The sequence below is a fragment of the Scyliorhinus torazame genome, chromosome 6, assembly GCF_047496885.1.
Source record: "Scyliorhinus torazame isolate Kashiwa2021f chromosome 6, sScyTor2.1, whole genome shotgun sequence".
Taxonomy (NCBI): domain Eukaryota; kingdom Metazoa; phylum Chordata; class Chondrichthyes; order Carcharhiniformes; family Scyliorhinidae; genus Scyliorhinus; species Scyliorhinus torazame.
The window spans coordinates 315,803,343-315,827,238 of NC_092712.1; the positions used below are offsets into that span (position 1 = coordinate 315,803,343).

The window sequence follows — 23,896 nt, forward strand, 5'->3', positions numbered from 1 at the left end:
TCTCCAGGTGTAGCAAGACCGCCCTAATGTTGTACCCCAAACCTCTTGCAATAAAGGCCAACATTTCATTTGCTTTCCCAGTTACTTGCTGTACCTGCAGGCTAACACTCTGCTGGAATACCCAGCGGATCTGGCAGCGTCTGTGGAGAGAGGACAGAGTTAAAAGGTTGCAAGGAGTCAAATGTGACTCTTCCTCAGAGCCCTCCGCAACTTTAAAGTAATGGGATTTTAACCAGGTGCTTAAATCAGCCGCACCAATTTCTGTCGCAGGCTCTTCGCTCCCAGCTTCTTACTGCATTACGCCAGAGCTCTGAGCGGAATATAAATGAGAGTAATCCCTCTGCATTCAGCTGAGGCTAATACAAGTGCCTGAATCCATTCACCGAAATGCTTTCATTGAAAGACAGGTCAAGCTGTTGGAAATGCTTCCAGAGAGGGAGAGAGAGAAAGAGAGAGCAAGAGAGAGAGAAAGAAAGAGAGAGAGAGAGAGAGATAGAGAGAGATGGCCATAACAACAACGTGAATGGCGCCAGGAGTGAGTTCAGTTTGTACACGGAGTGAAAGTATCTGCAGTCACTCACTTCAGGTTAGGAAATCATTTTATAAAAATAAATTTAGAGTCCCCAATTTTTTTTTTCTAATTAAGGGGCAATTTAGCGTGGCCAGTTCCCCTACCCTGCACATCTTTTGGGTTGTGGGGGTGAGACCCACGCAGACAAGGGGAAAATGTGCAAACTCCACACGGAGAGTGACCCAGAGCCGAGATCGAACGCGGGTCCTCGGCGGCGTAAGGCAGCAGTGCTAACCACAAGAGATTAGAAAATCCGACACGAGGCACTAATGTAGTAGGTGCAATGTTACAGGCAAGAAATTCAGGGCATTGGCAAAGATAGGCCATTGTGAACTGGGATGTCAAATTGTATCATTTTACTCAGAGCGTCAGATCATAAGGCATTGCGTTTATTTTAAATGCAAAGGAAGATCGTGAGCTTTTGGTTCAAAACGTATTTATTAGTAATTGGGGCACTAGTTTTGTTTAAATTTTAAAAAAATTCGAAGTTTATTACTGACATGGAGTCACTTGTCTCGGACTCCAGCTGGACTGTTCCTGCGGCATCGGTTATGGGATTGGATCCCATGGGTGGGATTCTCCCATCCCGCGGCAGAGTGCCCACGCCGTTGTCAACGCGTCGCGTTTTACAACAGCGTGAGCGGGCCGCTGCCAAGAGAAATTCTGGCCCCCACAGGGGGGCCAGCACGGCGCTCGAGCGGTTCGTGCCGCACGCGCAGTGGCCTCCTTCAACGCGCCGGCCCCGACGCAGCATGGAGCAGGGCTACAGGGGCCGGGGCGTAGGAAAGGAGGCCGCCAGCCAGAGAGGACGGCCTGCCGATCGGTGGGCCCCGATTGTGGGCCAGGCCACATCGGAGGACCCCCCCCCCCCCCCCCCACCACAGGCCACCACCCGACCCTTCAAGGCCAAGGTCTCGCTGGCTCAGAGCAGGTTAAAACGGAGACGGTGGGACTCGGTTTTTTTTCCTACGGCCGCTCGGCCCATCCGGGCCGGAGAATCGCGTGCCGGCGTCGGGGCGGCGTGGCCCGGTCGCGGGGATTCTCCGGCCTGGCCCAGGGAGAGAATCCAGCTTTTAGTGATGTTCATTAAGGAATAAATATTGGGCTGGGTGCCAGGGTAACCCGCTCTCTTCTGAAATAGCGCCGAATGGCCTTTCACAGACTAAGAGGACAGGCGTGGCCTCAGGTTCAAAAGACATCGCCTCTTAGAGTGCAGCACTTGGTGCTCAAGTCCTGAAGTTGGATGTAAACGCACAAACTTGTGAGTCAAGAGGCAAGGGCACTATCCACTGAATCACACAGCCACACTACACAGCCACACTACCCACAGCCACGCGGCATCACCGCAGCTGCCATAGTAGCCACATGCAGGAATATCCTTGAATTACCACCTCGTTTGAACAAGCGGTCACAAAATTGATTCTTACCCATTGGAGACATTTCAGGAACACTGGCTACATAAGGTCCATCGAGGAACTTTGGTTCGTTGTCATTGATATCCTGGATTTTGATGATGAATTCAGACTCCGGCTCCATTGGCCTCCCAGTCCATCTGTCCAGGGCCTGAGCGCGTAAGGTGTAATGTGTTTTCTCCTCCCGATCGAGCCTCTGTACAGCGTGAATGTCTCCAGTGTTGTCATCAATAGTGAAAACAGTACCAGCTCCATCACCAGAGAGGATGTATCTGACGGAACCTTCTCCTTTGTCCATGTCTGAATGAAGCTATAATTACAGAATGATAAAAGCTGGTTTTATTATTGTTGATTATTCCATCTCCACTTTATTCTCTTCAAATACTCAGGTTGCTGCGTCCTGCGATCCTATTTCCTCTTTCACTGGGGCCTGCACAGTTTCTTATGAATTTACATTATTAATTAATCAATCCCCATGCCCCTTGCCTTAGAGCAGAGGAGGTTATGGGGAGATATGATAGAGATGTCCAATATCATGATCAGATCTGAGAGACTAAATAAAGGGAAACTTTACGGCGGCAGAAAGGTCATTAACAATAGAATCCCTACAGTGGAAAAGGAGGCCATTTGGCCCATCAAGTCTGCTCTGACCCTCCGAAAGAGCACCTGTGCTCTCTCCCCACCCTATCCTCATAACCCCACCTAACCTTTGGACACCAAGGGGCAATTTAACATGGCCAGTCCATCTAACCTGCTCATCTTTGGACTGTGGGGGGAAACCAGAGCACCCGGAGGAAACCCACGCAGACACGGGGCGAACGTGCAGACTCCGCACAGACAGTGACGCGGGGTCGGGATCGAACCCGGTCCTCAGCGCTGTAGGCACCAGTGCTGACCACTGGGCCACCGTGCCGCCCACTATTCCCACGTTCTTACCTTGCCAACATATAGAGGCTCTGACCCAGTGTATTCCTCCAACACGAAAAACTGGTTCCACACCCAACCTCTCTTCACACGATGATGGAACACCTCATCACGTCGGCTGCTCTCCACTGCAGTTACCGGCTGTACCCCAAAGACTTGCATCAAATCAGCTAGACACAGCAACAGGCACACCCCAGGTAGGTATTTGTTACACATGGTACTGTAAATCCACAAGGCCAAATTGTACAGGAAATGTAGGCGAGGAAAACGAGGAAAGGGGCTGATGCTTTGCCAACTTGATATTCTGGAAACTTGGTGTAACAGTCTTTAGTCAAAGATCTTTCTCAAGAATTAGGTTTGGATGGTTTTTCCTCTGATTGGTGTTTTTCACTTTTATTGCCACCAGAGTTTAAAGCCTTTTATCCAATGGAATTTTGCAAAGTTTCATCAGCGCTGGACCTGCAATGATAACACAAGTGAGTGTTCGATAATGTCCCACAACTTTAAAGAATAGCATTTGAGAAAGAATTCTCAAACTCCACACGTAAGCTCATTTTGTTTACTAAGCAACGGAATCATAGAATTTACAGTGCAGAAGGAGGCCATTCGGCCCATCGAGTCTGCACCAGCCCTTGGAAAGAGCACCCTACTTAAGCCCAAGCCTCCACCCTATCCCCGTAACCCAACCCAACCTTTTGGACACTAAGGGGCAATTTAGCACGGCCAGTCCACCTAGCCTGCACATCTTTGAACTGTGGGAAGAAACCGGAGCACCCGGAGGAAACCCTCACAGGCACGGGGCGTAAGTGCAAACTCCACACAGACAGTCGCCCAAGCTGGGAATCGAACCTGGGACCCTGGAGCTGTGAGGCAGCACTGCTAACCACTGTGCCACCGTGCCGCCCAACAGGCTGAAACCAGCGAACTGACTAGTAATGACCTTCACTTTGCATAGAAATGGCTAAAAGTGTGGCACACCACGAGACTTACATTTTGCTTGGATCGGTAATTGCTTCTGGCATATATTCGTTCATGTTAGTTAGCAAAGAGTGAATAATCTTTTTTTAAACATGCATCAGAAAACCATGAGATTTCAGAACACAATACATTTTTTGACAGTTTTAGCTTAATGGCTACAAGAATGTTATTATTTACATGACCGATGGTTTGTATTTTTCAGGCAGTCGATTTGTCATGTCTGTCTGTCTGTCAATGTGATTCTTAACGGAGAAAGGAAATATTCCGTTTTGATCTTCTGACACTCTTTTGTAAACATTTGAAAAAGCTGTTCAGGCATGAGTAATGATAGTTTTTTTACATTAACAGAAAAACGGCCTGGAGCATGCTGTTGGGATAGCAGCTGTAGCACACTTCAGAGAGTCTTTGCTTCTGAGTTGTGGGTTTACGGCCCATCCCAGCCATCTTGAGCACCAAAATAAAGGCCATCACTCCAATGCAGCACTGAACGCGCGCTGCACTGTGGCAGGTGCTGCATTTCGGGTGAGAAGTTAACCCCAAGTCCTTGATTGTCCTCTCACATGGATGAAAAAGATCCAAAAGCACTATTTTGTAGAAGAACAGACGGTTTATCCTCGATATCCTGACCATTATTTATCCATCGATCAGCATCGCAAAACAGCCGACCTGGCCATTTACCAGGTTGCTGCTTGTGGGAGCTTGCTGTGCACAAATTGGCCCTCGTGTTTCCGACATTACACAAGTGTCAAAAACATTTCACCGGCTGCAAAGTGCCTTGGTTAGGAAGGGGGGGGGGGGGGGGGGGGGGGGGGAGTGCGGCATCCGATGAATGCGAAAGGCGTTATAGAAATGTAATTTTTTTTTTTTTTTACACCGTCCGTTTATTGTATGGGTGTTTATACTGGAGCCACCAAGTGGAGGTTTTACCATCAGAATCCCTGTTATGGAAACAAGCAGTTACAGAGATTAGCCATTGTACTGATACTCTTATTTATCCTGCGGAAATACTAGAGTGCCGCCATATATAAACTACTTAAGGTTGGATGGAGTTCATGATTATAGAAGCTTTGCGAGGTTAATGTCTGCATTTCTGCTAATGTTTCTCCAGCCCCCTGCGATTGGGGTCAGTAATCCCTTCCAGCAAGTGTTCCGAGTGACAGTGAAGTAAAGAATGTAACGGTCTTGCTGATGTCTGTCGTGCCTCCAATTATCTTTTTTTTCTGATTATTTGCCCGTTCCTGCTTTCAAGTTGGTTATTTTTTTCCTTTCTGAATTTTCCGATTCTCCGATTAAATCCAGTCGGAAGGCGTGGTTGCTTCCCAAGGCTGTGTGACTGCAGACTGGCATTACTTCAGAAATCGTGTCACAGCGGGGCGTATCAACGGAAGAGCTGGGAGATTGTGTGTCCTGGGGGGGGTGGGGGGGAGTACAGGCACCACCGCCTGTCTCCCAACACCTAGCAAGCCCCATTCCCTCGCTCCAAACCCACAGCCTGTCCTCCATGTAACCCTGGCCTGGCTGGGCCTCCAGCCTTCACCCAATCTATCAGAACGCAAGAGGGGACTGCGGCTTCAGCTGTACGAAACCCCAGATTCGACCACACCTGGGGTACCGGCAGCGATTCTGGGGCAGCACACCTTACGTTGGCCTTGAAGGGAGTGCAACGCGGATTTACCAGAATGAGACCTGGACTCCAAGGGTGAAATCACGAGGAGAGATTACAGATATTGATTTGTATTCCCTGGAACTATTAACAATAACGGGTGGTTTGATCAAAGTTTTCATATTATTGAGTAGGCAGAGGGACACTAATTCCACTCATTAGGGAGTCTGGGACTAGGGGGCAGAGTCTAAAATTAGAGCCAGGCCTTTCAGGATTGAAGTGAAGGAACACTTTTACTCACAAATGTTGGTAGAAGTTTGGAACTCTCTTTCAAAATGGCATAATGCTCGATTAATTGTTAATTTTAAATCTTGGTTGATAGACTTTGTCAGCCAAACGTCTTACAAAATTATGGGACAAAGGCAGGTATATAGAGCTAAGATCAGCTTATTGATCAGGCTGAGGGTTAAATGGCCCTCTCCTGTTGTTTTGATCCCTGTAGAGACCCTCGATATTGAAGGGGAAATTCAAAATCTACTGAAAGAGTAAAGTCGCAAGATTCTGTAGTTTACTATACAAGAGTCAAACAATGCAAACGCTATGAACTAAACATTATTTTGGGTTATCAATTATACTTTCCACTCAGAAAAAACAATAAACAAGGCTTCCGGTGACGGGGATGTGCTGAGCGGATATGCAAAAGGTGGCACTCCTCCTCAGAACCCAAAATTAGGCTCGTTTACCCAAAATAACCCGCAAGATCAGGGAAAAAAGCATCCCATCACCCTCTCCGACAGAAACACATGGAGCGATGCCGTACAACAGTGCCGCAATGAGGCAAAAAACGGCAGAAGTCAAGAGAAGTGAGCGAATGAGACGGCAGACTCATGAGGTGAAGAAATGTCGGCCACACCAGAATGAGAGGGCCCAATAAACCGTACACGAGGCTCCCGCTTGCCTGATGGTCAACAAGCCGTACACAGGGCTCCCCCTCGCCGGAGGGTGGATGGAGGAATTTGCTTACCAGGGGGCTAAGGGAGCTGAAGGAAGAGATAAAGGTTGACACGTAAGCTATGGTCAGGGTGACAGTCGCGGAGGCCCTGGCCACCATACAGAAGGCCCTGGAGAAGGCAGAGAGGCTCACAGGAACACCAGCAAAGAACTGGAAAGAGCCTCGACAGAGCAGAATGACTGGATCGTCGCCCGAGATGTGGAGGTAGCGAAGTTGGTGGTGACTCAGGGGAAGCCTAAAGGGGAAGATAGAGGACCAGGAGAACAGGTCGCGGTGCCAGAACCTATGGATAGTGGGCCCGCCAGAGGAAACCGGAGGCAGGGTCCCCATGGACTATGTGGTCCAGATGTGGGAAACCTGGTGGGAAGGGACAGCTTCCCAAACCCGCCAGAGATAGACAGGTCGCTACGGCTGAAATCCAAAGCTGGAGGGCTGCAGAGGGCTGTAATCGCAAAGATGCATCGGCACCAGGACTGAGAAAGAATCCTGCACTGGGCCAGGCAAACAAGGACCCGCAACTGGGAAGGGCACCAGATTAGAATGTATCAGAGCATTGGGACAGACCTGGCCAAGTGCTGAGCAGTGTTCAACAAATCAGAGGTGGAATTACAGCGACAAAGACAGTTACGGACCCAGGGGAATGGTACGTCATGGTCAGCGGTGTCCTTGTTAACGTGTACGCTCCCAACTGGGACCACACGGAGTTTATAAAGAAGACCATGGCGGAAATCGCTGACATAGATACGCACTGACTAATTGGGGGTGGGGGTGGGGGGCTTTGAACTGTATACCCACGGACGGACAGATCAAACCTCAAATTGGGGAAGACCTCAAATATGGTGAAGGAATTGAGTGCGGTTATGGAGCAGATGGGGATCGTGGACCCATGGGGATTCACACACACGGGGAGAAGGAATTCTCCTTCTTCTCCCGGGTACACAGGGCATACTCGTGCATCAAAATGATCATGGCGTTTGTGTGTGTGTGTGGGGGGTAGGGGGGAGGGGGGGGGGGGGCGCGGGTGGGGGGAGAATCCAAGAATCCCCAAAAAGGTACTACCACTGGGCGGCCAGAGCAGAAAGAGTGAGAGGATGGATAAGGGAGCTGGAAACAGAATGAATAAGGATGGAGGACAACTCCTGCATAGGAATGTCCCTCTGGGCTCTTATCACCTTACCACAGCATCACTTCCATCCCGCCCAGCCAAGCACGCTACAAGCCCAGTGGTAAAAGCCACGTTCCGGACATGGAACCAGTGAAGGAAATGCTTCTGCCTGACCGAAATGTCCAACAAGGCCCCCATCTGCAACAATCACATGTTTCCGCCGCCCACACTGGACGCCACCTTCAAAAGGTGGAGACAGGACAGGGGGACACTGACAGTTAGGGACTTCTACACAACAATGGACTAGCGATGCGAGAGAAGCTGACAGAGAGTTTGCTGTCCAAAGGGAATGAACTGTGACATTTATAAATCAAAAGCTTCCTCCGGAAAGAAGCGACATCATATCCACGGACGCCAGGACACTCAATGATAGAGGAGTTGTTGGATGCAGGTGACTTAGGAAGGGGGAACTGCGGGGACCTGTATGGGCGACTGTTAGAGGAGGCACGTTCCCTGCTGGACGAGACAAGGGAAAAATGGGAGGAAGAACTAGGGATGGAAATAGGTTGGGGACTCTGGAGCGAAGCACCGAACAGGGTCAGCTCCACCTCCACTTGCGCAAGGCTAAGCCTAGTGCAGCTGAAAGTGGTGCACAGAGGGCACCTGACCAGAACCCGAATGAGCAGGTTCTGCTCGGAGGTGGAGGACAAGTGTGAAAGGTGCCAGGGGGGCCCGGCCAACCACACCCACATGTTCTGGGTCTGCCCCAGACTTGTCGGGTTCTGGACAGCCTTCTTCGAGGCAATGCCCAAGGTGGTGGGGAATGAGGGTGGTGCCATGCCCGAAAGTGGCAGTCTTCGGGGTATCGGAGCAGCCAGAACTCTTCAGGGGGAGGAAAGCCGACACCCTTGCCTTTGCTTCCCTAGTCGCCCGCAGCAGAATCCAGCTCGGCTGGCGGTCAGCAGCACAGCCGCAGAACGGCTGTCCGACCTGTTGGAATTTCTCCACTTGGAGAAAATCAAATTCACCATCCGGGGGTCAGAAGAGGTTTTATCAAGACGTGGAAGCCATTCACCCACCTGTTCCAGGACCTGTTTGTAGCCAACAACTAATAGAGCGGGGGGGGGGGGGGGGGGGCGCAGACAAGCTACAGATAAGTAAAGGAAAGGGAAGGAAGGGGAAGGGGGGTGAGGAGGGGGGAGCAGAGGGGAAGGGGGGAAATCCAGAAGAAGACCGTGAAAGGCAAGGGGCACGGCCGCAGGGCACAGATCCAAGGGCAATCGGAGGACCACAGAGAGCGGCAACAAGTGGGGAAGCACGAGGTAGGGCCAACAATAGGCACGGTAGCTGAGGCAGACTGGTCAAATGGGGCCCACCCACCGCCACCGAAAGGAGACGAAGCAGGCAAATGTAAAAATGCACCGCGAGCCTCGTTTCTTTGTACTTTGTTGGCTTTTTAATTTTCTCTCTTCCCTTGTATAATTCTAACCACACCTTGATTGCCTTTGTAAAATACTACATGCGGCTACGACACCTGTAACTCAACAATCGAACTGAAATATGTAATGTAAAATGTCAAAACTAATAAAAACATTTAAAAAAAGAGAAAAAACAATAAACATGGGGCGGGATTCTCTCAGCCCAGGTCGGGCCGGAGAATCGCTGGGCCGGGTGCGAATCGCGCGACACCACCCCGACGCCGGTCCGACCATTTTCCGGAGAGCGGAGAATCGGCGCCATTGGTGCCGGTGCGTTCGGCGCGCCGCGGGTCGGGGGCCGCTATATCTGGCCCCACCCCCCGGCGATTCTCCGCCCGGGATGGGCCGAGCGGCCGTAAAACAAATCCGAGTCCCACCGGCGCCGTCCACGTGTGGTCTTACCCGGCGGGACCTTCCGGGGGCGGCCTGGTGGGGTGTCGGGGGGGTCCGACCCCGGGGGGGGGGGCCTTCGCTGTGGCCTGACGCGCGATCGGGGCCAACCAATCTGCGGGCCAGCCTCTCGGGCTGGGCGCCTCTTTTATTCCGTGTCAGTCCCTGTAGCCCTACGTCATGTTGCGCCAGGGCCGGCGCGGAGAAGGGAGCCACCATGCATGCGCGCAATCGTGCCGGTCGCACTGCTCATGCGCGCATTGGCGCCGGTCACACTATGCATGCGCAGATCCGCGGCACCCGTTTGACGCCGGCATCGGCAGTTGGAGCGGCGTGGGTCGCTCCAGTGCTGTGCTGGCCCCCTGTAGGGGTCAGAATCGCTGCTCCTGAGGGCATGTTCACGCTGTCGTGAAACGCGATGGCGTTTACAACGGCACCAACACTTAGCCTCAGGATCAGAGAATCCTGCCCATGATCGCTTATAATAAGTGAAATCCTTCATTGAACCTTTCCCTTTTCGTTTTACTTTAACCACAGAAAGTCTTTGCCACTTATCAGGTTCTTTCACTTCTTGGGAACCAACCAAAGTGCCACAGCCCTCAGGAATTCTCAGTGTTCCTGCTATCCTCTTGAGGTATGAGCTTTCTTGGGCTCCTTCCACCAGTGCCAGCAAATGACCCCTTAAGCGCCTCAGGACACCGGACACTCCAGTACATACACGGGCTTCACCGCACCCTTAGTTTATGGCCTACAGCTTCCTTTCAGCTGTTAGCAGATTCTCCCTCTGCCGGCTAAACCCAGGGCTCAGAGCCCAACCACCAACTTGGGCGCTTTCATCTCCAACCCCTAAAACCTTCTGGAAAAATCCCGCAGCCACCTTGCTAGAATTCACTCATCACTCTGGCAACAGATGTTAATTGAGATGTCCGACAGATATTTACATTAATTAACTTTAGCTTCAAAACCAGGCCTCTTGACCCTGAGCTCTGCATGAATAATTTAAATTTCCAGTGAAGTTAGGGCAATTGTCGTCAGGATTACTGTCTGCACTTCCCCAGTAAAATGAAGGCTATCTGCTCTTTGTAGCTTTACCCCCCCCCCCCCCCCCCTTATCTCTGACCTTATAAACCAGGGGCTGGTTTAGCACAGTGGGCTAAACAGCTGGCTTGTAAAGCAGAACAAGGCCAGCAGCACGGGTTCAATTCCCGTACTGGCCTCCCCGAGCAGACGCCGGAATGGGGCGACTTGGGGATGTTCACAGTAACTTCATTGAAGCCTACTTGTGACAATAAGCTATCATTACTATTTATCGCGCATCCCTAAGTGACCTTGAGTAGACGCCCATGACCTGACTTGCTGCCGTCCATGTTGGTGCGGATACACCCAGAGTGCTGTTAGGAAGGGAGTTCCATGATTTTGACCCAGCGGCAGTGAAGGAACGGCGATATAGTTCCACATCAGGAGGGGAACTTGGGGGTGGCGGTCTTTCCAGGTGTTTGCTGCCCTTGTTCTTCTTGGTGGTAGCGGTCACAGGTTCAGAAGGTGCCGCAGTAACACCTTGTGGGGGTAATGCTGGCTGCTGCCACTGTGCGTCGGTGGTGGAGGAGTGGATGTTTAAGGTGGTGGAAGGGGTGTCGGTCATTTGGATTGCTTTGTCCTGGATGGATTCAACTTCTTTTTAGAACTGCACTCATCCAAGCAAGATAGATGTGGAAGATAGAACGGCTTAAAAAAAAAGGTAAACAAACCAAAGAAGACTACAGGGGGTTAATGTTATCATAATGCTTTGTGTATTTCTTTTTTTAAATGGGTTCTGATGATACTTTAATAACCTTCTCAATAACCATCTAGCATTGCGTTCCATTTCTGACTACGAAGCACATTGAAGCAAACCATCTCTCTTCAGAAGACAGCTTTGAGTGCAATATTTCAGCCAACCTGGTACGTAATGAAATAAAACCTGCATATTATTTAAAAACAATTTGAAATGCACTAAGGGCTTGGAGTTTCTGAGGCTGCATTTGCTTGACCATGTTTTCCTATTCATTTAACAAGCATAAATTTGCAAACTGCTGATTGCGATAAGTAGAAATCCCCATCGAACTACAGAACTGGCTGGTTTTGAGGATTTGACCTGACCACGACTGTTTTTTGACAACTTTGATGCTTTTGCCTCTAAGCCCCCGAGATAACAGCCCATAGAAGAAATAATTAAAGTTCTAAAATCTATTTTCACGGACCAACTCAATGGTTTCATCAACGGCTAATCACATTATATGTTATGATATCAGAAGTGATTTTTATATTCTAATTCTGATGAGAAATGTGAATGGGTACCATGGACAGACGTCACACAGAGTAAACTCTCCCTTTCTCTCCATGCACACGTTCCATCTGATTTGGGTTTTCACTAACGTTCGGGAGTAATTTTGACTTTGGCTGACAAATGTGGGACAGTGAATCAGCTGCCTGTACACATCGCTCCTGATTAGGAAAGAAAGCAAGAATTTATGTTGCGCCTTTCACGGTCTCAGTTCATCCCAAAGCACTTCACAGCTACTTCTGAAATGCTGTCACTGCAATCGACCTACCGAGTAGAACTGACGCCAATTTCGATACAGGAAGCTCCCACAAATGGCGATGTGACAATGACCGGGGGCGGGATTCTCCGACCCCCCGCCGGGTCGGAGAATCGCCGGGGGGACGGCGTGAATCCCGGCCCCGCTGGCTGCCGGATTCTCCGGCGCCGGAGATTCGGCGGGGGCGGGAATCGCGCCCAACCTTCGGGATCAGCATTCTCCTCATTCAGCCACAGCTGACACGTTATGTCCATCGGAGTAGATTGGCTACATTATTTATTTATTTCAAAAAATGTACTTTATTCATAAACATTACAGAACATTTTGAATTGTCTTGACTGTACATTTCCGGCAGAGTTACACATTCCCTTGACTTTCTTCCATTCAATTTTGATAACCTTACACACATATCGCTCTTTACGTTACAATTCCTTCTTAAACATTTACATTGTCATGTTTCTTTTATACATTGGAGTGTTAATGACCCAGACCGAGGGGGGTTTACACTGTTACCCGCCCCACGGTGTACATTTGCTGGTAAGACCTTACACAGTGGTCTTTCCCCATTGCGTCTTGGCGGCAGCTGCCCCAAGCTTGAGTGCGTCCCTCAGCACGTAGTCCTGGACCTTGGAATGTGCCAGTCTGCAACACTTGGTCGAGGACAGCTCTTTGCACTGGAAGATCAGCAAGTTTCGGGCAGACCAAAGAGTGTCTTTCACCGAGTTGATGACCTCCCAGCAGCAGTTGAAGTTTGTCTCGGTGTGTGTCCCTAGCTACATTATTCTCCAGTGACTTTTATGGAGACAGCTGGTATACTGGGTGCTCAGCGCACTGTTAAAATCTGCCCTTTTTCCCTGCACGTAGCAACTCTGCACAGCCATTACAAGGAGGGACAATTGATGCTGTCAGAGGCTGGGAACTTCAACTCCCAGCGGGTCTCGGGCCTCCTGGAAGAGGCTGCCCATGCCCAGTTGGTGTCTGTTACCATCTTTAGGCCAGCAATGTGGGTCTCCCGCACATACCCCAGCTGGGAAATGGCTGCACAGGCGCAGTTTGTTTGTTTTCGCGTCTTCAGGCCGGGAAGCGGTGCTGCGCACATCTGCGAAAGAAGTGAAACGCGCAGAAGGGCTGGTCAGCTGACCTGAACTGGAGCACCATTCGGGAGAAGCAGAACACGATGGACGGGACACAGGCGACCGGTCCCCAGCCTAAGAAGAAGGCCCCAAACCAGGGAGTGGGCAGAATCAGATCCCAGATGAAAGTCCCGGGCAGGGACAAAAACGGGGGTGGGGGATTGGTCCCACTGAGTCACGCTAAACGGCAGGAGCAGAGAAAAAAAGGGCACCACATTAAAGGGCACCATGAGTCGTGGGGAGCAGGCATGAAGCAAAATGACCTTGAGAGCAGCCCAACGATTTGAGAGGGCAACTGAAGATTGTTAACTCTGTGCTGTGGACAGGAAGGGAAATGATACCCTTTTGGAGATGTGGTGTTCTGGCCGAGGATCTGAAACTTTGTTTCGAAGGTGAAACCTGAGTGTTCAGAGATCCGGGGGAAAAGAGTCTCAGAGGTGAGATTGAAACCCTGGAAGTGAATCCTGTTATGACGTTCGAGAAGAAACCCTGGAATTATACACGGAAATATTGGACTTTGAAAAGACCTGAGTTTTATCTTTTTAAAAAGGACACTGAGCACAAAGGGGGTTGAGAATGTACCGCTAGCCACTGACAGGAATAGCTGCCTGATCTTTCTCTCAGGAACAATGGAACCTGTGGTTCCAGACAAGGTCATTCTAAATGAATCCAAAGACTGATCCATCTCTGGATCAAAGTAACATACTGGCCGTCTCATCCACAGACCCTGGGTATACTTGCCTTCACCAACTAGTGGACTCCAGTTCAAATACAAAAAGACAGGGGTTGAAAGTTAGCAGAGAGAGCTGCCTAGAGTCTGCGTGTGTGTGTGTGCTGTGACAAAAGCAGCATAGTAGTACAAGTGGATAGCACTGTGGCTTCACAGCGCCAGGATCCCAGGTTCGATTCCCTGCTGGGTCACTGTCTGTGCAGAGTCTGCACATTCTCCCCGTGTCTGCGTGGGTTTCCTCCGGATGCTCCGGTTTCCTTCCACAGTCCAAAGACGTGCAGGTTAGGTGGATCGGCCATGATAAACTGCCCTTAGTGTCCAAAAACATCAGGAGGGGTTATTGGGTTACGGGGCTAGGGTGGAAGTGAGGGCTTAAGTGGGTCGGTGCAGACTCGATGGGCCGAATGGCCTCCTTCTGCACTGTGTGTTCTATGTTCTAAAAGCATCTGGAAGATTTGCTGCACTGAATGTGATACAGTAACTGAGGCCGGGTCCCTGCAAAAATAGCCAGTTTTTACAGGAACATCTAAAACTCTCTCTCTGGCTGTGAAAGTTGATCAGCCAGCAGAAGGATCGCAGCTGGAAAAAGAACTGAAATCTGTCTACTGAACACCAGAACATCAGAACTGAAGCATGAGGGGCTGTTTAGCACAGGGCTAAATCGCTGGCTTTGAAAGCAGACCAAGGCAGGCCAGCAGCACGGTTCAATTCCCGTAACAGCCTCCCCGAACAGGCGCCGGAATGTGGCGACTAGGGGCTTTTCACAGTAACTTCATTGAAGCCTACTTGTGACAATAAGCTATTTTCATTTCATTCATTTCAATGACTGGATTCAACCCATCATCCTTTACTCCTTGTAACTGAAGGACTGTTCCGTATATATTTTTATTTATATTTACTTACTATTGGACTCAATTCTGACTTCTGATCTGTGTGAATGCAGATTCTTGTGTTTTACCATTTCTCCGTACCTTTTTAGTAGTTAGTAAACTTACTTATCTTAACAAGATGACCTGGTTAAATTGGTTCCTGTTTAAACATAACTATTGGGTCTGGAAATGGTTAACCGAGTTGGGTTAAACCTTGCTGCTACCAGCAGAGGGTGGTTTGAATAAAGACAGGGAGCAGGTCATCTCTCCTCATCCAGGTTTCTCACAATCTGGGGGTATCCCAGTCGGATTTTGACAAATCGAGGGGCCTCGCCCAGGTCAACAACGTTTGAGGAACCTCACCTGGGGGTGGTTGCGACAATCCTTGTTGAAGCCAGTCAAGTGGGAGAAACGTTTGGAGAGAATTCCAAAGCAAGTAGTTTGATGGTGGAGATTGGAAACCCTTGTGAAAAAGGCAGAGTTACAGTGAGGCTGGTTGGCTCCTGGTGTGACATGTGACTGGGTGGATTGTTGAGGAATCCATAGACTCTGCTTTTATACCTCGGTTATTTACCTTGGAGTGTGACGTGCTTGTCCACAGTTCGCCAGTTAAGGCATATGTACCGCGTACTTACCCTGAACATGAGAGTATTAGCTAGATGTCGTAGAACATGGAACAGAACAGGCCCTTCGGCCCTCGATGTTGTGCCGAGCATTGTCTGAAACCAAGATCAAGCTATCCCACTCCCTGTCATTCTGGTGTGCTCCATGTGCCTATCCAATAACCGCTTGAAAGTTCCTAAGGTGTCCGACTCCACTATCACAGCAGGCAGTCCATTCCACACCCTAACCACTCTCTGAGTAAAGAACCTACCTCGGACATCCCTCCTATATCTCCCACCCTGAACCTTACAGTTATGCCCCCTTGTAACAGCTACATCCACCCGAGGAAATAGTCTCTGAACGTCCACTCTATCTATCCCCCTCATCATCTTATAAACCTCTATTAAGTCGCCTCTCATCCTCCTCCACTCCAAAGAGAAAAGCCCTAGCTCCCTCAACCTTTCCTCATAAGACCTATCCTGCAAACCAGGCAATATCCTGGTAAATCTCCTTTGCACCATTTCCAATGCTTCCACATCCTTCCTATAGTGAGGTGTCATTTTATTCTTCTGAATGTCGTAAAAATATAGCTGGGGGGAAGGAATAGTGAATATTTAAATAATTTTCTTGTGTGTGTATTGAGATCTTTCCAACCGTTGGTGTATTATAGTTCATTTTTTTGTTTGATAAATGTTTTATTCTTTGTGTTAAAGGTTCATCAGCTGACTCCTGTGAATTTGTTCAGTAACTTTCCCCCATGTTTTTTTAAAAAAATGGTTAGGATCTATCAAGCCAGCTTCCTCTCTGGCACCTGACTTGTCCAGTATGAACATCAGCTGGGATCGTAACACAACAGAGTCAATAATGAAGGAAAATGAAATGATTGGAAGATCACAATGGGTGGGATTTTCCAGCCCTGCCCTCCCCCTCCCACTCCCCCCACCGCAGCATGTTTTCTGGTGACAGAGAAAGCTCGACATTGGCCGCTGGTTGGATTATCAAGTCCCGCCGATGTCTGTTGCGCATTGTGTGGCTCGCCCATCCTACCACCCGGGAACTCACCCTTTGCCGCAGGACTGGAAGATCCCATCGACGGGGAAGGACCGGAAAATCCCACCCATTGTTACTGCACCTCATCTCGATGTAACGGTTTTTGTCATAGGCTGGAGACCTAAGGTGAAAGATTTCTGAACCCCAGAGTTGGGATATGGTATAATAAATCATTGCTCCTACTCAGAGCAGAATCCAACTCAGTCAGTGTGCAACACAAGCTTTTGGATGGGTCGTCTTTCAATACATTCCTTTGAATGCTTTTTTAAAAAGAAGTTAATTATTTGAAAGGCACGTTCCTGGGAAACCTGGAATATAACTGTGACCATTAGCATTTTTATAGGATCTTTAGTATCATAAATCAACTCAAGATGCTTCACAGGAGAGTTATTGAGTGACATAAAAATATATTAAGACAGGTGAAAGAAATAGACAGAGAGGCACAGGAAGGGAATGCCATTTGAACAATCTACAATGATTCTTGGGAGCAGGCTATAAATTGGCGCACTTCTATGATTTGTGATTTAAAGTGAATCTCGTGAGAGAAAGCAATGATTTAAAATGGGGGCCTGAACTAAATTCTAGTACTTAAGACGGCGTACGTAATAAAGTTTGGAGATAATTTCACCCATCTTAAGTTTAGAGGGTAAGTTACGTTCCACAGAAGCAGCAACTGTGTTCTTGAAAAGATGGTCGGGCAAAGGTTTAGGAGGGAGAGCATTTTCGTGAATACAACATTGTACACAAATGGCATGATGCATTTCAATTTGATTTAGCGGTTGCACTGGGCGTGTAAACAAACACGAACAACAAATTCATTTTCACAAAGGCAATGTGCTTTAAACTACACAGATACAGGGAACATTCACCACTTTCTGGATGTAAACATGTGACAATATACCCTAATGACTAAATAATTCAGGATGTTGGTGGCCACGTAGTGCGAGAATTAACATATTTATCCTTCAGGGTTTCTCCAACCTGACAGCAATGCCGGTCGGCAGGGCAACATTTTCTTAGCGGTTAAGGGTCTTTTGTTAAGATCAATTCAAATTAGCCTGAGACCTCAGCTAGTTCGGGCCAATTTTTTTCTGCTTTTTTTGTGGTCGTATTCAATGAACTCTATTATTCATTCAGCACACACAAACCGCTCTCTATCTACACGGCTATGGGGTTGAATAGCTTCTGTGCGAGCAGCTCGCAGTGAGGTCAATTGGTTATTGGTGACTATGTCAGAACAGGGACCCACATGATGAGTCATAAGTCGCAGAAGAAACTGAGGCAAAAAAAAAACCCTTTCAAAACATCATTTATATACTGCAAAGAACTTGATTCTACTCTTTCCTGATGAACGTGATTTGAACCATGACCCGTGATCAATGGAGAATATGGTTACAATAGACAACTATTCACAAGCTGTGAAGACATGGGCGAAATTCTCCGTATTCGGCGCGATGTCTGCCGACTGGCGCCAAAAACGGCGCGAATCAGTCCGGCATCGCGCCGCCCCAAAGGTGCGGAATCCTCCGCCCCTTGAGCGGCCGAGCCCTAACCTTGAGGGGCTAGGCCCGCGCCGGACTGATTTCCGCCCCTCCAGCTGGCGGGAAAGGCCTTTGGTGCCCCGCTAGCTGGCGCGGAAATGACATTGCCGGGCGGCGCATGCGTGGGAGCGTCAGTGGCCGCTCACGGCATCCCCGCGCATGCGCAACGGAGGGAGTCTCTTCCGCCTCCGCCATGGTGGAGACCGTGGCGAAGGCGGAAGGAAAAGAGTGCCCCCACGGCACAGGCCCGCCCGCGGATCGATGGGCCCCGATCGCGGGCCAGGCCACCATGGGGGCACGCCCCGGGGCCAGATCGCCCCGCCTTGTCCAGCCGGTAAGAGAGGTGGTTTAATCCACGCCGGCGGGACAGGCATCCTAGCAGCAGGACTTCGGCCCATCCGGGCCAGAGAATCGCGTGGGGGGGGTGCCCGCCAATCGGCGTGGCGCGATTCCCGCCCCCGCTGAATATCCGGTGCCAGAGAATTCGGCAACCGGCGGGGGCAGGATTCACGCCAGCCCCCGGCGATTCTCCGACCCGGCGGGGGGTCGGAGAATCTCGCCCATGATCTGGCATCATTTCAGCATTACTTTGCGATTTGCGGATCTTATTTTTGGACTGAAATATGGCCCTGGACCCTCTCTGAGACAGAAAGGAATAAATAACAAAAAAACGATAAATTAATTTAAATTTTAAAAACCTCCAAGAATAATTTGCAATGTGCAGGGTTGAGGGTCCACAGTTTTAATTGTTCTCTTCACGGGCTGGAGGGGCCGAATGGCAGGAAGATAAATCTCATTAAAAGGGTCCTCGCAATGCAGTGTAACAACTACAACATTCTCCGATGAGGTTAATTCGTATTTCCAATGCAAATGCTGCATTTTCTTGAAAAATCACAGAGAAATCTCGAAAGAAATAACCAAAAGAATCATTACTACAGGTCGGCGAGCTGCGCAGAGCTACAATATAAACCGGCACAAAATACGACACCTGATAGGTCCACCTCTCTCACACTGGAATGAAGAGACTGTGAAAATATGCTCCATTTTACAGTTGAACTATGATTGCCCTGAGGTCGCTCCACACCTAGAAGCAGCTAACTGTGGAATCATTTTATGCTTGGCGTCAGGCGATTTTTAATAAAGGATTTTCCCCTCGCTAAGTTTCTCCCCTGAAGATCCGAAATTGTGCAGTTCCTGCTGTGTGAAAAGTCTTCCGATATGTCCCCAAAGTGACCATAGCACTTGTGGAGAGAGTAAGAATGGACAGGTATTCTGCCAATGGAGGACCTTGGGTGACATTCTCCGACCCCCCGCCGGGTCGGAGAATAGCCGGGGGCTGGCGTGAATCCCGCCCCCGCTAGTTGCCGAAGTCTCCGGCACCGGATATTCGGCGCAGGCGGGAATCGCGGCGCGCCGGTTGGCGGGCCCCCCCGCTCGATTCTCCGGACTGGATGGGCCGAAGTTCCACCAATAAATTGCCTGTCCCTCCAGCGTAAATTAAATCACCTACCTTACCGGCGGGACAAGGCGGCGTGGGCGGGCTCCGGGGTCCTGGGGGGGGCGCCGGGCGATCTGACCCCGGGGGGTGCCCCCACGGTGGCCTGGACCGCGATCGGGGCCCACCGATCCGCGGGCGGGCCTGTGCCGTGGGGGCACTCTTTCCCTTCCGCCTCCGCCACGGTCTCCACCATGGCGGAGGTGGAAGAGACTCCCTCCACTGCGCATGCGTGGGAAACTGTCAGCGGCCGCTGACGCTCCCGCGCATGCGCCGCCCGGAGATGTCATTTCCGCGGCAGCTGGCGGGGCAACAAAGGCCGTTTCCGCCAGCTGGCGGGGCGGAAATTCCTCCGGCGTCGGCCTAGCCCCTCAATGTTGGGGTTCGGCCCCCAAAGATGCGGAGCATTCCGCACCTTTGGGGCGGCGCGATGCCCGTCTGATTGGCGCCGTTTTGGGCGCCAGTTGGCGGACATCGCGCCGTTTCCAGAGAAGTTCGCCCCTTATATCTGAGTCTAACCCAGTCCTCATTGTGATATAGACATAGATATAGAACATAGAATTTACAGTGCAGAAGAGGCCATTTGGCCCATCAAGACTGAACCGGCCCTTGGAAAGAGCACCCCACTTAAGCCCTCCACCCTATCCCGTAACCCAGCAACCCCACCTAACGTTTCTGGACACTAAAGACAATTTATCATGGCCCATCCACCTAACCTGCACATCTTTGGACTATGGGAGAAAACCGGAACACTCGGAGGAAACCCACGCACACACGGGGAGAACGTGCAGACTCCACACAGACAGTGACCCAAGCCGGAATCGAACCTGGGACCCTGGAGCTGTGAAGCAACTGTGCTAACCACTATGCTACCGTGCCACTCAGCTAAGGAGCTACAGATTTTGCCCTTTTTCCTTAGAGAAGGGATGTTGAGGCTATTATTAAACTTGGTCAAGAGCACTCGGCATCCCATAGACCAAGGATAGAACAAGGATATATAGGTTGGCTGAACATTTGAGACTTCCAGCAAATCCGGTTCACCTATCACCCCCTGTGCTCACTGACCTACAATGACTCCTGGGCAAAGCATTTTAAAATCCTTTGTTGGGATTTTCCAGCTATGCCAAGGAGGGGCAGGGCCGTAAGATGCGGTGAGCCATTCAAAATTCCGTTGGCTATGGCAGGATTGCAAAATCCTGCCCGTATAACATTTTGCCCTTATCCTTGTTTGCAAATCCCTCCATGACCTTGTCCCTCCCTACATCAGTAATCTCCCCCAGCCCCACAGCCCTCCGAGAGCATAGCGTTCATCTCTCTCCAGTCACTTGAGCATCCCCGATTTTAATCGCTTCACCATTGGTAGCCGTGCGTTCAGCTGCCTGGGCCCTGACCTTTGGAATTATTTCCCTAAACCCCTCCACCTCTTGTCTCCTCCTGTAAGCTGCTCCCGAAAATCTGCCTCTTTATCCAAGCTTTTGGCAGCTTGACCCGACGTTGTCTTCTGTTGCTCGGTGTCTAACTTTGCTTTATTTTTTACACTCCTGCGAAGTGCTTTGGGATATGTGACTACATTCGAGGTGCCATACAGATACAGGTTGTTGTTGTTATTATTACCAAAGCATTTTTGCAATGATCAGAGAATCTGTGGCCGGGGACAAATTGAGCAGGAGTGCGGAACAGTGGAATTCTCTTCGCCTGAAACTGATCTGTGAAGTTTGGTACATTTGTCACGCCAGATACAAGCTCGGAATTTGCCGGGAACACAGTGACAATTTACCGGTGCTCGCATCGGCGTGTAAATAATTCGCTAACTAGCACAAATTAAACTCATTGCATAAAGTTAGGGAAGTTAGGACTGGTACATAATGACGTAAGGACTATTTTGTTTAATTTAAAAAAAACATTTTAAGTACCCAATTCATTTTTTTCCAATTAAGGGGCAATTTAGCGTGGCCAATCCACCTACCCTTCACATCTTTGGGTTGTGGGGGCGAAACCCAAGCAAACACGGCGAGAATTTAAGGACTATTTTATTGATGCAACTCATCATGTTCCTGCAAGCCCCGGCATTCTCTCCAATTCAAAAGGCAGCAGCTGAAATAGTGCACTCATTCCTGCAGCTGGTGAATTGCTTTTAGAGGTTTTTAAAATGTCAAATTTCCTTTTCACTTAACCCAGTCTTTCTCTCCCTCCTTACTTCCCCTTTTGCCTCTAATTTGACTCTAATTCTCCTGATTGCCATCACTATCGTCCCTGTTCCTTTCCCAATTCTTAAATCTCATTAGTTAAGGAGATGGACCGTTGGTTCTGTTGTTCGGCCCCAGGCACCGGTCACAGCAGCTTCCAACGACTGGAGGCTCAGAAAATTGTTTTGCTGATCAATGCAAAAAACAATCGAATGACCAGGGTGCATACCATTTGCATCCTTCTCAGCGACTTCATTCGATGCTCCCACAATCTTCACTGACTCACCCCGGGGACGGGACTGGAGGAACTAAATCGAATTAAGTTAGCTCTTCTCCCAGTTATTCCAACCAGAGCTAACCGATTGCTTCATTTCCATTCCTGCACTTCCCTCAACAGCAAATGCTGCGCGGGGTGGATTTATTTCAAAACGGTGCTCACATCGTCAGCTGCTGCAGAAAGTCCACCTGCACTGCTTCAACACCAGGGGGAGCACCTTGCCTTTCCTGGTCTGCACAAAAGTAAGCAAAGGTCCTCACTGCGCACCTGCAAATGCCTGAATGTGTGGGGTCTTGCTTTTTTATTTATTTATTTTTATACATGTTTTTATTAAGGCATTACCTCAAACACAGCCAAAACCAAACAGAGAACAAACAGGAAATCTCATAACAAATAAATAACCAACACCCCTGCGCCCCACCCTTCCGGCTGTCCCGCCATCCACTCTGCCTCCTTTTTAACACCAAAGTCGCCCCAACACTTCCCCCCACCCCCCCCCCCCTCAACCCACTGCTGACTTAGCTATCCTGGAAGAAGTCGCTAAACGGTTTCCATCTCTGGGCAAGCCCCTCCACAGACCCTTTCAAGGCAAACTTGATATTTTCCGACCTAAGGAATTCCGCGAGGCTGCTCACCCACACTCTCGGTTTTGGCGGCTCCAACTCTCTCCATCGCAACAGGATCCGTCTCCAGGCTACCAGGGAGGCAAAGGCCAAAACGTCGGCCTCTCTCGCCCCCCTGGACTCCAGGGTCTTCCGACACTCCAAAAATCACCACTCCTGGACTCGGGGCCACCTTCACTCTCAGCACCTCAGATATTACGTCAGCGGACCCCCCCCCCCCTCGCCCCGCCAGAATCCCTCCAGCTTCGGACAGGTCCAAAACATGTGGACATGGTTCGCGAACCCCCCCCACCCCTACCCCCCCGCCCCCGCGCACTGCCCACACTCATCCTCCACCCTCTCAACAACCTGCTCATTCTGGCCACCGTCATATGGGTCCTGTGGACTACTTTGAATTGAATGAGGTTCAGCCTGACGCATGAAGAGGACCCATTCACCCTCCTCAAAGCCTCCTCCCATAACCCAGCTTCCAACACCCTCCCTACCTCCTCCTCCCACTTCTGCTTAACGTCTCCTATCGGGGCGCCCTCCCAGTCCATTAATTCCTTGTAAATCTCTGACACCCTGCCCTCGCCAACCCCTGCTTTCAACACCGCCTTGTCCCGCAACCCCGGGGGCAGCAGGTCAGCAAAGGATGGCACCTGTTCCCTCACAAAATGCCAAACCTGTAAGTACCAGAACCCATTCCCGCTGGGCAGCTCATATCCCTCTACCAACCCCTGCAAGCTCGAAAAACTGCCCCCTTGCTTTTAAAAAAAACCAGTTGTATGAGTAAGGTAGCACAATGTTTATGTTACTGGCCTAGTAATCCAGGGGACCGGGACCAATTACCTGCTGATGCAAGTTCAAAGCCCATCCATCAGGAAGAACCACTAAAACTTTGGAAATGATACGGTCTTGCAAACTTTAAAACGGAACTTCAGTCCCTGAAAGTTGCTACCCAGGTTGATAGGGTTGTGAAGAAGGCCTATGGAGTGTTGGCCTTTATTGGTAGAGGGATTGAGTTCCGGAGTCGGGAGGTCATGTTGCAGCTGTACAAAACTCTGGTACGGCCGCATTTGGAGTATTGCGTACAGTTCTGGTCACCGCATTATAGGAAGGACGTGGAGGCTTTGGAGCGGGTGCAGAGGAGATTTACCAGGATGTTGCCGGGTATGGAGGGAAAATCTTATGAGGAAAGGCTGATGGACTTGAGGTTGTTTTCGTTAGAGAGAAGAAGGTTAAGAGGAGACTTAATAGAGGCATACAAAATGATCAGTGGGTTAGATAGGGTGGACAGTGAGAGCCTTCTCCCACGGATGGAAATGGCTAGCACGAGGGGACATAGCTTTAAACTG

At 49.9% G+C, this 23,896-nt stretch overlaps 1 protein-coding gene across 4 annotated transcripts in view; it reads right to left on the minus strand.

Annotated features, from left to right (window-relative positions):
• The window catches only part of LOC140425622 (cadherin-20-like), a 200,865-nt gene that overhangs the window by 52,055 nt on the left and 124,914 nt on the right, over positions 1-23,896 (minus strand). For 3 of the 4 annotated variants that reach the window (XM_072510126.1, XM_072510125.1, XM_072510124.1), the window contains 2 exons: positions 2,920-3,366; positions 1,999-2,293 (listed from right to left, as the gene is read on the minus strand). The exons of the other annotated variant lie outside the window; for it this stretch is intronic. In XM_072510126.1, the coding sequence (XP_072366227.1) occupies positions 1,999-2,293; positions 2,920-3,123 (499 nt within the window). In that variant the 5' untranslated portion in view covers positions 3,124-3,366. The remainder of the gene's footprint in view (positions 1-1,998; positions 2,294-2,919; positions 3,367-23,896) is intronic. 4 annotated transcript variants of the gene reach the window in all.